Source organism: Lipotes vexillifer, unplaced genomic scaffold (genome assembly GCF_000442215.2).
Source record: "Lipotes vexillifer unplaced genomic scaffold, Lipotes_vexillifer_v1.1 scaffold977, whole genome shotgun sequence".
Classification (NCBI taxonomy): Eukaryota; Metazoa; Chordata; class Mammalia; order Artiodactyla; family Lipotidae; genus Lipotes; species Lipotes vexillifer.
The window spans coordinates 5,709,448-5,723,954 of record NW_006783088.1 but is presented as its reverse complement, the minus strand read 5'-3'; the positions used below and the strand labels follow the sequence as shown (position 1 = coordinate 5,723,954).

The 14,507-nt window shown below is 37.3% G+C and overlaps 1 protein-coding gene across 1 annotated transcript in view; it reads left to right on the top strand.

Annotated features, from left to right (window-relative positions):
• Positions 1–14,507, top strand: part of HSD17B12 (hydroxysteroid 17-beta dehydrogenase 12) — a 159,345-nt gene that overhangs the window by 51,715 nt on the left and 93,123 nt on the right. Inside the window, exon 3 of the mRNA XM_007455809.1 lies at positions 5,991–6,066. Coding sequence (XP_007455871.1) covers positions 5,991–6,066 — 76 coding nt within the window. The remainder of the gene's footprint in view (positions 1–5,990; positions 6,067–14,507) is intronic.

Genomic DNA, 14,507 nt, shown 5'->3' with positions numbered 1-14,507 from the left:
CAGGAATGCTACACAGGTGGATACTGTATTCTTTTGAGTTTATCTTATCAGGAGCCACAAGAAGTTCATTTGTTCCTTTATTGATTATGTTAAATCATTTATTAAGATGTTGTCTACCATAATTTTCCATTATAAAAGTACCTTTTCCCCTTTGTAATTAATAAAGAATCTGTGGGATGATACTTTGAGACTGTATGGATATTTCATTTTGCAACAATCTTCCACCCAACATGTGTTGCTGTTTTTTTTTGCCTAAATTAGTTGTTACTAGGGTGGTTTAAAAACGGTAATTTTCTGAAATTTTGAATTTTATTTAATTTTTTATACAGCAGGTTCTTATTAGTCATCAGTTTTATCCACATCAGTGTATACATGTCAATCCCAATCACCCAATTCATCACACCACCACCACCAGCCCCGCCGCTTCCCGCCCTTGGTGTCCATATGTTTGTTCTCTACATCTGTGTCTCTATTTCTGCCCTGCAAACCCGTTCATTTGTACCACTTTTCTGGGTTCCACATAATATGCGTTAATATACGATATTTGTTTTTCTCTTTCTGACTTGCTGCACTCTGTATGACAGTCTCTAGACCCATCCATGTCTCTACAAATGACCCAATTTCGTTCCTTTTTATGGCTGAGTAATATTCCATTGTATATATGTGCCACATCTTCTTTATCCATTCATCTGTCGATGGGCATTTAGGTTGCTTCCATGACCTGGCTATTGTAAATAGTGCTGCAGTGAACATTGGGGTGCATGTGTCTTTTTGAATTATGGTTTTCTCTGGGTATATGCCCAGTAGTGGGATTGCTGGGTCATAGGGTAATTCTATTTTTAGTTTTTTAAGGAACCTTCATAATTTTATCCATAGTGGCTGTATCAGTTTACATTCCCACCAACAGTGCAAGAGGGTTCCCTTTTCTCCACACCCTCTCCAGCATTTGTTGTTTGTAGATTTTCTGATGATGCCCATTCTAACTGGTGTAAGGTGATACCTCATTGTAGTTTTGATTTGCATTTCTCTAATAATTAGTGATGTTGAGCAGCTTTTCATGTGCTTCCTGACCATCTGTATGTCTTCTTTGGAGAAATGTCTGTTTAGGTCTTCTGCCCATTTTTGGATTGGGTTGTTTGTTTTTTTAATATTGAGCTTCATGAGCTCTTTGTATATTTTGGAGATTAATTCTTTGTATGTTGATTCGTTTGCAAACATTTCCTCCCATTCTGAGGGTTGTCTTTTCGTCGTTTTTGTAGTTTCCTTTGCTTTGCAAAAGCTTTTAAGTTTCATTAGGTCCCATTTGTTTATTTTTGTTTTTATTTCCATTACTCTAGGAGGGGGATCAAAAAAGATCTTGCTGTGATTTATGTCAAAGAGTGTTCTTCCTGTGTTTTCCTCTAAGAGTTTTATAGTGTCCAGTCTTACATTTAGGGCTTTAATCCTTTTGGGGTTTATTTTTGTGTATGGTGTAAGGGAGTGTTGTAATTTCATTCTTTTACATGTAGCTGTCCAGTTTTCCTAGCACCACTTACTGAAGAGACTGTCTTTTCTCCATTGTATATCCTTGCCTCCTTTGTCATAGCTTAGTTGATCATAGGTGCATGGGTTTGTCTCTGGGCTTTCTATCCTGTTCCATTGATCTATACTTGTTTTTGTGCTGGTACCATATTGTCTTGATTACTGTAGTTTTATAGTATAGTCTGAAGTCAGGGAGTCTGCTTCCTCCAGCTCTGTTTTTTTCCCTCAAGACTGCTTTGGCTATTTGGGGTCTTTTGTGTCTCCATACAGAATTTATGATATTTTGTTCTAGTTCTGTAAAAAATGCCACTGGTGATTTGATAGGGATTGCACTGAATCTGTAGTTTGATTTGGGTAGTATAGTCATTTTCACAATATTGATTTTTCCAATCCAAGAACATGGTATATCTGTCCATCTGTTTATATCATCTTTAATTTCTTTCATCAGTGTCTTATAGTTTTCTGCATACAGGTCTTTTGTCTCCCTAGGTTTATTCCTAGGTATTTTATACTTTTTGTTGCAGTGGTAAATGGGAGTGTTTCCTTAATTTCTCTTACAGATTTTTCATCATTAGTGTATAGGAATGCAAGAGATTTCTGTGCATTCATTTTGTATCCTGCAACTTTACCAGATCCATTGATTAGCTCTAGTAGTTTTCTGGTGGCATCGTTCAGATTCTCTATGTGTAGTATCACATCATCTGCAAACAGTGACAATTTGTATTCCTTTTATTTCTTTTTCTTCTCTGATTGCCGTGGCTAGGACTTCCAAAACTATATTGAATAATATTGGCGAGAGTGGACATCCTTGTCTTCTTCCTGATCTTAGAGGAAATGCTTTCAGCTTTTCACCATTGAGAATGATGTTTGCTGTGGGTTTGTCGTGTATGGCCTTTATTATGTTGAGGTAGGTTCCCTCTATGCTCACTTTCTGGAGAGTTTTTATCATAAATGGGTGTTGAATTTTGTCAAAAGCTTTTTCTGCATCTATTGAGATGATCATATGGTTTTTATTCTTCAATTTGTTAATATGGTGTATCACATTGATTTGTGTATATTGAAGAATCCTTGCATCCTTGGTATAAATCCCACTTGATCGTGGTGTATGATCCTTTTAATGTGTTGTTGGATTCTGTTTGCTAGTGTTTTGTTGAGGATTTTTGCATTTATATTCATCAGTGATATTGGTCTATAATTTTCTTTTTTTGTAGTATCTTTGTCTGGTTTTGGTATCAGGATGATGGTGGCCTCATAGAATGAGTTTGGTAGTATTCCTTCCTCTTCAATTTTGGAAGAGTTTGAGAAGGATGGGTATTAGCTTTTCTCTAAATATTTGATAGAATTCACCTGTGAAGCCATCTGGTCCTGGGCTTTTGTTTGTTGGAAGGTTTTTAATCACAGTTTCAATTTCATTACTTGTGATTGGTCTCTTCATATTTTCTGTTTCTTCCTGGTTCAGTCTTGGAAGGTTATACCTTTCTAAGAATTTGTCCATTTCTTCCAGGTTGTCCATTTTATTGGCATAGAGTTGCTTGTAGTAGTCTCCTATGATGCTTTGTATTTCTGCAGTGTCTGTTGTAACTTCTTTTTCATTTCTAATTTTATTGATTTGAGTCCTCTTCCTCTTTTTCTTGATGAGTCTGGCTAACAGTTTATCCATTTTGTTTATCTTCTCAAAGAATCAGCTTTTAGTTTTATTGAGCTTTGCTATTGTTTTCTGTTTCTATTTCATGTATTTCTGCTCTGATCTTTATGATTTCTTTCCTTCTACTAACTTTGGGTTTTGCTTGTTGTTCTTTCTCTAGTTCCTTTAGGTGTAAGGTTAGATTGTTTATTTGAGATTTTTCTTGATTCTTGAGGTAGGCTTGTATTGCTATAAACTTCCCTCTTAGAACTGCTTTTGCTGCATCCCATAGGTTTTGGATTATCGTATTTTCTTTGTAATTTGTCTCTAGGTATTTTTTGGCTTCCTCTTTGTTTTCTTCAGTGATCTCTTGGCTATTTAGTAACGTATTGTTTAGCCTCCATATGTTTGTGTTTTTTAAGTTGTTTGCCCTGTAATTGATTTCTAATCTCCTAGCGTTGTGGTCAGAAAAGATGCTTGATATGATTTCAGTTTTCTTAAATTTACTGAGGCTTGATTTGTGACCCAAGGTGTGATCTATCCTGGAGAATGTTCCGTGTGCACTTGAGAAGAAAGTGTAATCTGCTGATTTTGGATGGAATGTCCTATAAATATCAGTTAAATCTGTCTGGTCTGTTGTGTCATTTAAAGCTTGTGTGTCTTTGTTAATTTTCTGTCTGGATGATATGTCCACTGGTGTAAGTGAGGTGTTAAAGTCCCCCACTATTATTGTGTTACTGTCGATTTCCTCTTTTATAGCTGTTAGCAGTTGCCTTATGTATTGAGGTGCTCCTTTGTTGGGTGCATATATATTTATAATTGTTATATCTTCTTGGTTTGATCCCTTGATCATTATATAGTGTCCTTCCTTGTCTCTTGTAACATTCTTTATTTTAAAGTCCATTTTATCTGATATGAGTATTGCTACTCTAGCTTTCTTTTGATTTCCATTTGCATGGAATATCTTTTTCCATCCCCTCACTTTCAGTCTGTATATGTCCCTAGGTCTGACATGGGTCTCTTGTAGACAGCATATATATGGGTCTTGTTTTTGTATCCATTCGGCGAGCCTGTGTCTTTTGGTTGGAGCATTTAATCCATTCACGTTTAAGGTGATTATCAGTAATGTATGTTCCTGTTACCATTTTCTTAATTGTTATGGGTTTGTTTTTGTACGTCCTTTTCTTCTCTTGTGTTTCCCACTTAGAGAAGTTCCTTTAGCATTTGTTGTAGAGCTGGTTTGGTGGTGCTGAATTCTCTTAGCTTTTGCTTTCCTGTAAAACTTTTGATTTCTTGGTTGAATGTGAATGAGATCCTTGCCGAGTAGAGTAATCTTGGTTTTAGGTTCTTCCCTTTCATCACTTTAAATATATCATGCCACTCCCTTCTGGCTTGTAGAGTTTCTGCTGAGAAATCAGCTTTTAACCTTATGGGCGTTCCCTTGTATGTTATTTGTCGTTTTTCCCTTGTTGCTTTCAATAATTTTTCTTTGTCTTTAATTTTTGTCAGTTTGATTACTTTGTATCTTGGTGTGTTTCTCCTTGGGTTTATCCTGCCTGGGCCTGTGCTTCCTGGACTTGGGTGGCTATTTCCTTTCCTAAGTTAGGGAAGAAAACTGGTAATATTTTAATGATAATGATATCTGTCCTTTTACATTTACATTAGATGCTGTTTTTCTATAAAAAGCAGCTTTTCCTTGTTCTTCCTCCCCCATTAATTTTTTAGAAAAACTATCAGTATATATTCATGGGTTCTTTAGATGTTTCATAAATGATTAGTTTAGTAAATTATTACCAACCTTAATTATCTTTATAAAAAATGTTCTTCCGTATCTTCTCATTTGCAGTACTACTGTTAATAAAAGTTGGCTTGAGGATTTAGGACTGGAAAATTAGTTCACTAAATCACTTATAGTTCATAGCACCTAATTTATTCTCATTTATATACTGCCTGGAGTAGTTCACTAAGAAGTTCTGTGTATATCAGTGTTTTTTTCCTCTGCCACTATATTTATGGGTCTCTGGGGTAGAAACCATGTTCCCATAAATCATTCATTCTATGAAGCAGTTACACAGCACTGGGGTGGTACATAGAGGGTACCCCTCTGGAAATTCTTTTTTAAGTCATTCAATAAACTATCTTAGTTTGCCTTTGTAGTCCATAAAGTCTAGTATTTAAATAAACATTTTTAAATTGATTCAATTTTTAGGAATTCCTAACTTTTTTTTTTTTTTTTTGTGGTACGTGGGCCTCTCTCTGTTGTGGCCTCTCCCATTGCGGAGCACAGGCTCCAGACGCACAGGTCCAGCGGCCATGGCTCACAGGTCCAGCCGCCCCACAGCATGTGGGATCTTCACGGGCTGGGGCACGAACCCGTGTCCCCTGCATCGGCAGGCGGACTCTCGACCACTGTGCCACCAGGGGAGCCTGGAGTTCCTAACATTTTAACTGTGGTTTTCTTTGCCAGTTCTGCAGTCTTCGTGTATCCTCTCTAAAATGAAAACGTTTTTAAAGCTAATTTTTCAATTATAAAAGTAATAGATACTTATGATTTAAAAAAACTAAGTATAGACAAGTGCAAAATAAAAGTAAAAGTATTCCTTCTTCTAAAACCCTATGACTTTTATATACTAGCTTGATTGAGAAAGATAACCCTTTGGGGAATCTTTGTAAAGTCTTCATTTTGTTTTGCCCATTCATTGCACTTGGGTTTATTAGTTTTTTAACTTGGATTACCATATGGTCAGATTTTCTTAAAATGACACTGTATCTATCAATCATTTACATTTTAAAGTGAAATACGCAGGTGTCATTCAGCTGTTTGGTGTCTCTTTTATTGTTTTAGTTAGCAAAGCGTGGAATGAAGATTGTCCTTATCAGCAGATCACAGGACAAACTGAACCAGGTTTCCAGTGAAATAAGTAAGTTCTCCCATCACCCTTCCCTCCCGTTATGATCACAAAAGGAATATAGCTAGTCTAAATTTAATGTTTTCAAGCAGATATCTAGCATTGACATAATTATTTATAGTTCAGAAAGCTGCTTTTTCATGCTGTTAATGGGATGTTTCACAGATGGATCATCAGTTTTTTCAAATTAATATAGGACTATTATAATTTGCTTAAAATGTCTTTAACTGACTCATTTAGGTTCTTTTTTCAGGAGTCAAGTTCTCTGATCATTTTATCATGTTCTCCTTAAATATGTGAATTCCTTTTCTGTTGTTTCATTTAAATATTCTTGCATTTTTTTACTCTTTGACTTCATTGTCTTTAAATGGTATATCATATATGATTGAGGAAGAAATGCAAAAGGTAACATATATACATGTGACAGGGAAACTACTTTGAACTTTTTTCTTAGTTATGCTTGAAACCTGAATTATAATATGGCAAAAACTCTTTCAACTGACATTCAGTTAACCAACCAGCTGGATAAACCAGTGCTGTCCATTTCCTTGGTAAAATGTACTGACTCATGTTCCCAGTATGCTAACTATTTGTGACCTGTAGGCTTCTCAGTATGATGCTTGTCTACTTTTATTCCTACAGGTCAAATGGTTTACTTATGAACTGTCAGTTGTATTTGTTTCCAAACTTACTTATGCTGCGTGCATTTGTTATTAATATTCTGTAAACTGATGCAATACTAGTTTAAAAAGGGGAATACAAGGACTAAGTTAAAAGCTCTGAAAAAACTGAGAAAAACAAGTTTTCTTAGAAATTGGCTGTCAGAAATTCCGTGGTGGTCCAGTCGTTAGGACTCAGCGCATTCACTGCTGGGCCCGGGTTCGATCCCTGGTCTGGGAACTAAGATCCCAGAAGTCCCATGGTGCAGCCAAAAAAAAAAAAAAAGAGAAAGAAATTGGCTGTCAAGTTGGGGGTAAACAAGAAAAATTCAAAATATTGGAGAAAACTAGAAAAAGTAAGAAGAAATTTGTTTTGATTGTTTCATATGTGTTGAAGTTTTTGCTGCATTTTATGAGAGCTGAAACTGCAATTATAAATAATGCATTATGAGTGTGGTTTATGTAAGGAAGACTAGAATTCCAGGTAGCAGATCTAAACTCGGATAAGGACTTGGCCCTACACAGAGGATTGGTGAAAGAATTACACTTATTCATGGTTTAAATGAAAATAAAATGGTTACAGTATGTATTTATCATTTTCTAGGATTTCTTGCTGTAACTGACTTCTCTATGTAGCCAGCCAACAAACTGCCCTAATTCATTCAGACGAGAGAGGATATATACTGTATTTTTCTGTTATTTTTTTCCCCAGCTTTACTGAGATGTAATTGACATATAACATTATGGCAGTTTAAGGTGCACAACATACTTATTTTATTATTAACATTACCACCTGCTACTAACATTTATATAGTACGTTATTATTGATTTATTCTTTCACATGTATTATCCTCTTTGATCCTTCAAACATCCTTGTGAGGTGTATATTTTTGTTATTATTTCTACCCAGACCATAGCTGGTCCTGTTGGACAGATTACACATTGATGCACTTTATCTTTAGGTGAAAAACAGATCTTCATAGATTCCTAGTGTAACGTGTGTTAAATCTTTTTTCTTTTTTTTTTTTAACCATGTTGAGAGCACAGATCTTTACAAAAGTGAGATATTCAGTAAGTCTCGAGCATTTAAGGATTTTAACTTTCAAGGTTTCAACTATGTAAAACCAACCGTGAAGGCCCAAGACATACAGAATCTTGTAGTTTTGCTAAGGTGTGAATTTGAATTCAGCCATGACACTTAGGAGCCTGAGGTAGTTATTACTTATGTAGTAGGTGAACTGAACATACTGCCTGGATCTTAGTACTGTTTCTTTCTTAGTTATTTGTAGTCATGTGTATAATAACTCTTATAGTGATAAAAATGTTGTGTGTATGTGTGTGGGGTGTGTGTTTGTAAAACTGACTGTTAATGAATGCACTTACTAGTTGCTAAAAATAAACGTTCATAGGCAGAAAATAGAAGCTTTTGATTACATGGAACGTTGAATTTTGAAATGCTATGCTATGAATTAATCCACCACTTATTTGATTCAGAAACAAGAAAAGCTACCTCACGACACTCACAGCAAGTGCTTGAACCTGTACAAAAATTGCCCAATGAGTCAGAAGATATACTTTAATGATATTTGAGAGTTTGGTTAACTTGTGATATGAGGTGACACATGACTGTGGACAGAAATGTGATTCTGGAGAAAGACAGGATCCTGTTCAAACATTTTTCATGAAGGAACAGATGGTAAAGGCACTGAAATGACCTTTATTATGAGGAAAAACATTTTTTTTTTTAGTTGTTGAAGATGCTTTTCTGGGCATAATACAAATTTAATGGAAGAGGTGATATCAGCAGACCAGGTCATCTATTCTAGGCTGAATAAATAAATACACAGAGGAGATTTATAAGTTTGTACAAGTTTTTAACTCAGATGTAAATCATCTTTGAGGGGATAATGTTTTCCTGAACATATGTATTCCAGAAGAAGGAAGGACCAGAATTTAATGTTGGTGAAGACAGACTAATTCTGTTTATGCCTTCAGCAAATCTTTATTGAATGCCTGTGTACCAGGTACTGTGCTAGGCAGTTAGGATACAGTAGTGAACAAGATAGATGCTGTCCTTGCCCTCATGGAACATATATGCAAGTGGAGGAGACAGAAAAAACAAATAGGAAAAAAAAAACAATAAACAAAACCAAAATAAGCAAAACCAAAAAAAGACAAATAAATAATTGCAGTTTGTAGTAAGTACCATGAAGGAAAAAATAAGGGACCAGAGAGAGAAAGTGGGGAGTTCTTATGTTGTAGCAACATGGCAAATTTTATGACTGGCAGAGTGTGAAATGGCCAGACTAATGACCTTTTGCCCGTATGATGGACAAGCTGGAGCCTTAGTGAGGAGCTATCTACTGGGCCCTCTTGGGGGTACAGTGGTAGAGGGATTGTGTGTAAGTTATAATGATAGATTCACTCCAACGTTTCTATTTGCTTATGCTTTTGGGTCCTTGCCTCTAGATTATGCCATGGGAAGTTGTGGCCTCCCTATCTTATTAAATGTGGGCTATCATGGAGTCCAAATTTCAGTCAGCAACATGTTAACTCTTAGAGCCCCTTCTAGCTGTATAAGCTAACCATTAAATCCTAAATCTCTAGTAAGTGACTCATATAAAATATATTGGCCCAATCTGGTGTTATATTTTGTTTTCCTTAGTCTAACACTCTTAGAATCTGTTCTCACACAGATTTTTCCAAGTTTCTACCAATACAAATTAGCAAAATTTGACAGCTATTTTTGTGTATAAATTATTACTTCATGAATCGGACTTTGTACTTGTTCCCCAGAGAATGTCAGTATATAACCCCGTTACGGGTGGTGGTAAGGGATGGTCCAGCTAGGTCTTGAGGAGAAGAGGAATTCCCTTGCAAGCAAATTACCCATATATTGGCTTGGCTGAAAAGCTCGTTTGGGAAAAACCTGAATGAACTTTTGGCCAACCCAGTATTTATGGTGAGGTTATTACAGGATTTTCAAGCCAGGGAAAGCTAATCTCTTCAGATACAGGAGAGCAGGCTATTTCTATTTCCACTGGCAAGGGAGGCTCAGAGCAGCATTGAGGGGGCAGTGTGTGTATCCAGATTCTTAGCTTCAGCAGAGTCCACCCAAATATCCTCATCCCCAGTTTCAGGGTCTCATTCTTTCTCATTCAGTTTCGCTTTCATCCATGAAACGTGGTGCGTCTGTGGAATTCACCTTCCATTGTAATTCTGCAGATGGCACAGTTAAATCTGATGTTAGCCAGGTGAGCTCTGTGGCTATAAGACATAGAAGTTTTTATTGGGGCTGTCATAGAAGTTCTCTGGATCCTGATCATAAATGTGAGCTTGAAAGCTGAAAGACCCAACCAAGCTTGTCATTTTCTTTCCGTAAGAGCTCCAGTGCATTCAGAAGAAGCCACATACCACAGTCTTTGTTTTTTATTGAAGTATAATTGCTGTACAGTATTATACAAGTTTCAGGTATACAGTACAGTGATTCACAGTTTTTAAAGGTTATACTCCATTTATAGTTATTATAAAATATTGGCTACATTCCTCATGTTGTACAATATATCCTTGTAGTTTATTTTATACTTAGTAGTTTGTATGTCTTAATGCCCTACCCCGTATTGCCCCTCCACTCTTCCCTCTCCCCACTTATAACCACTAGTTTGTTTTCTTTATCTGAGTCTTGTTCTTGTTATATTCACTAGTTGGTTGTATTTTTTAGATTCCACGTATAGGTGATATCTTACAGTATTTGTCTATCTCTATCTGACTTATTTCACTTAGCATAATACCCTCCAGGTCCATGCACATTGCTGCAAATGGCAAAATTTCATTCTTTTTTTTATGGCTGAGTAGTATTCCATTGTACATATATACACCTCCTCTTCTTTATCCATTCATCTATTGGTGGACATTTAGGTTGCTTCCATATCTTGGGAATTGTAAATAATGCTGCTGTGAACATTGGGGTGCGTGGATCTTTTTGAATTAGTATTTTTGGGTTGTTTTTTTTTTTTGTGGTATGCGGGCCTCTCACTGTTGTGGCCTCTCCCGTTGCAGAGCACAGGCTCCGGACGCGCAGGCTCGGTGGCCATGGCTCACGGGCCCAGCCGCTCCGCGGCATGCAGGATCTTCCCGGACCGGGGCACGAACCCGTGTCCCCTGTATTGGCAGGCGGACTCTCAACCACTGCGCCACCAGGGAAGCCCTATTTTTAGTGTTTTGAGAAACCTTCATACTTTTCTCCATAGTGGCTGTAGCAATTTACATTCCCACCAACAGTGTAGGAAGGTTCCCTTTTCTCCACATCCTTGCCAACATTTGTTATTTGTGTTCTTTTTTATGATAGCCATTGTGACAGGTGTGAGGGGATATCTCCATGTGGTTTTGATTTGCTTTTCCAAGTCTTTGTAGTCATCATTTCTCCCAAATTCAAATCCTTTAAGGCACTTCTTCAGTAGATACTTTGCTACAATCAGCAATCACTGTTAATTTGATTCGTAGTGATGCTACTGCATCACATCAAACCAATATAAAAGTCTTTTGAGGTCTGTATTTTGGGCTTCCACTCCTGATACCAATTTCTGTATCAGTCAGAGTTCAGTCAGGAAACAGAAGTCAGACAAGTTCATTTAACTAGACTAACTTGTCTCTCCTAATCCAGCTCTTACACTCACTCCAGTTGGTTAAGCTCATCCCTCTTTCTTCCCTATCTCAGAGGGAAGGCGGAGATTGAAAAAGAAACTAAGGGCCAACTGGAGAGAAATAGGGCTCCTTTCACCCTCTAACTCGCTACTGTCATTATGTAAACTTGGGGATTCTATCCCCAAGAAGTAATTCCTTGAGAAGTAATTCCTGGTGAATGTGGAAGACAGTCTACTCATCAAAGTTCTTCAGAAAAAATTTAAAAGGATTATATACAATTTCATAGGGAACTAAATGTTTCGCCAACAATGGATAACTGCTTTCTCAGGATTGATCGCTTAGATGAAATTATAGTTCTTTGTAAGGATACCTGTCCCTGAAAGTGACACACTGAAAGTCATCACACATATAATAAGCTTATTTTATTATCACTGTTAGCCAGGATTATGAATATATTAAGTATTTTTATCGATCTTGATTTGTCAAGGAAAAAAAACTCATGGATATTTTTTTTTTTTTTTTGCTGTACGTGGGCCTTTCACTGTTGTGGCCTCTCCCGTTGCGGAGCACAGGGTCCAGACGTGCAGGCTCCGTGGCCATGGCTCATGGGCCCAGCCTCTCCGCGGCATGTGGGATCTTCTCGGACTGGGGCACGAACCCGTGTCCCCTGCATCGGCAGGTGGACTCTCAACCACTGCGCCACCAGGGAAGCCCTGGATAATTTTTGAACTCTGAGTTTTTATTTGCAGTAAAGCACAATGCACAGGAGACTGGCTTTCAGAACAACCTGTTGGTTCACAGAATATAGAGATGGGGCTATTAATAGTTCATATTATTATGTGGCAATCAATAATTCTCATTGCATACAGTTTAATCAGCTTGGATTATAAAAACACATTTCTGTCTTTGAGTAAAAAAAGCAAATATGATGTTTCTTTTTTTGTGTGACTTACGTCAGGGTGAAAACCTTTAGGATGGCCCTGAAATTTCATGGCTTTATTTCTTGAAATGCAAAGCTTTTAGAAATGTAAATCTTATTGGTCTGTAGTTGACAGAGGAATAGGTTAAGGTGAACAGTATCAGTTTCACTTTTTCAGTCCTTACCCATGATCATATCTGTGCAGTTAAGGTGTGGATTTGACCAAACATGTTTGTTCCATGGTTTTCTGATGCACTATCAGTATTACTAATATGGTGCTTTGTATATTTAGCTTATTTCAGCTACATAAGGACAATGAGGCATTATTGAACACATAAAGATCTTTTTGTTTTGTGTTTAATAAAACTAGAACTGGGACTCCCCTGGTGTTCCAGTGGTTAAGACTCTGTGCTCCCAATGCAGGGGGCCTGGGTTCGATCCCTGGTCAGGGAACTCGATCCTGCATGCCGCAACTAAGAGCCCATGTGTTGCAACTAAGACCCGGCGCAGCCACATAAATAAATAAATATTAAAAACAAACAAACAAAAAAACCCCCAAAAAACTAGAACCACATGACAGTAGGATTAGAGTTAATCTCATGCAGCCTCTAGAGTCATATATGTATTTTTTTTTATCACTTTCTGTAGTGCCAGAAATATTTTTATTGCCCTTAGAATTAACCTATTTCAAGGTCAGGAGCCATCAGGAACCAAAAAATCATTCAGTTTGCCTCTAATGATTTTGCCTGTAGTACCTATGACTGTAGAAGTATCCTCTTACTCCAAGTTCCTCAAATAACTCAATGTTCCTGGCCTTCCAAAAAGTGACATTCTGTGCTACCTATAAGACGGAGACTCCTCAAGCCACAGAGCAGGTACCAGGATAGTTTCCTGGCAGGTCACTGAAGCATTGTTTCTCCATATGGGAGTGTAATTCCTTACTAGTGGGCTTGTCATGCCTAATTAAGTGAGATTTATTATTAAATGAAACATTTCTGGCATGGTGGCCAATTGTTTTGTCTAATTATATCCTGGTAGGGAGAAAGATTCTTAGTGAGCCTATGCAAATAATTACATTGCCGTGTAAAGTAAAAGAACTTGGTAAAGACATGTTGTGTAATATGTGACCATTGTCCTGATTAGTTTTGCAGACAAGGCCAATCAGTATGGTTGTAGAGACTTCCCTGGCGGTCTAGTGGTTAAGACTTTGCCTGCCAGTGCAGGGGGTGCCGGTTCAATCCTTGGTCAGGGAGCTAAGATCCCACATGCCTTGCGGCCAAAAAACCAAAACATAAAACAAGCAATATTGTAACAAATTCAATAAAGACTTTAAAAGTGGTTCACATCAAAAAAAAAAAAAAAAGAAAGAAAGAAAAAACCTTAAAAAAAAATGTACTCTATTTTCTACACAATTTCCTTCTTTCAATCAACCTAACAATTTACTAGTTTATGTTCCAGTTACTATTACCACATAACAAACTACCCCAAACTTATCAATGTAAAATAACTGAGATGCTCACAAATTCTGCTGGTCAGGAATTTTGCCGAGACTCGGGGGACAATTTTTTGCCCGTCATAGCATTACTGAGGTCACTCAGTGATACTGAGTGGGTGGATTGTCTGGTCTGGAAGATCTGAGATGGCTTCTTCCCAGTTTGGTGCCATGGCATAGCTGGGACTGTTGACTGCAGTGCCTTCATGTAGCTTCTCCAGCATGTCCATCACAGGGTAGTTGGACTTCTTACATGGTAGCTGTCTTTCCTCAGAGTGAATGTCCTGAGAGAACCAGGCAGAAGCTAATATCTTTTGGTGACCTACTCTCAGAATTCATATGGTGTTACTTTTGCTATACTCTGTTGGTCAAAGTGGTGATGAGCCTGCTCGGATTCAGAGGGGAGAGGAAAAGATACCACCTCTTGATGGGGGCGTGACATAGTAACCTTGGAGAACATGTGGGAAGGGAGATATTTTTTTGAAAATAAAATCTGGATTTGGAAAATATAGTCTGCCACATTTTGTAAGGTATATTAAGATGTCCCAGAGAATGCTTTTCCTGAATTCAGAAGGATCAGTAGGAGGAACATATTCAGAGTGTTTCATTCCAATTTGCCCAAGTATAGCTGGCCACCATGAGACTTAGTGAAAAATGAAGGAGGAAGATATTTTCTCAAAACTACTATTAAATTTCCCTCATGGGTTCCATTCAGTCTTTTTTTTTTTTTTTTTTTTTT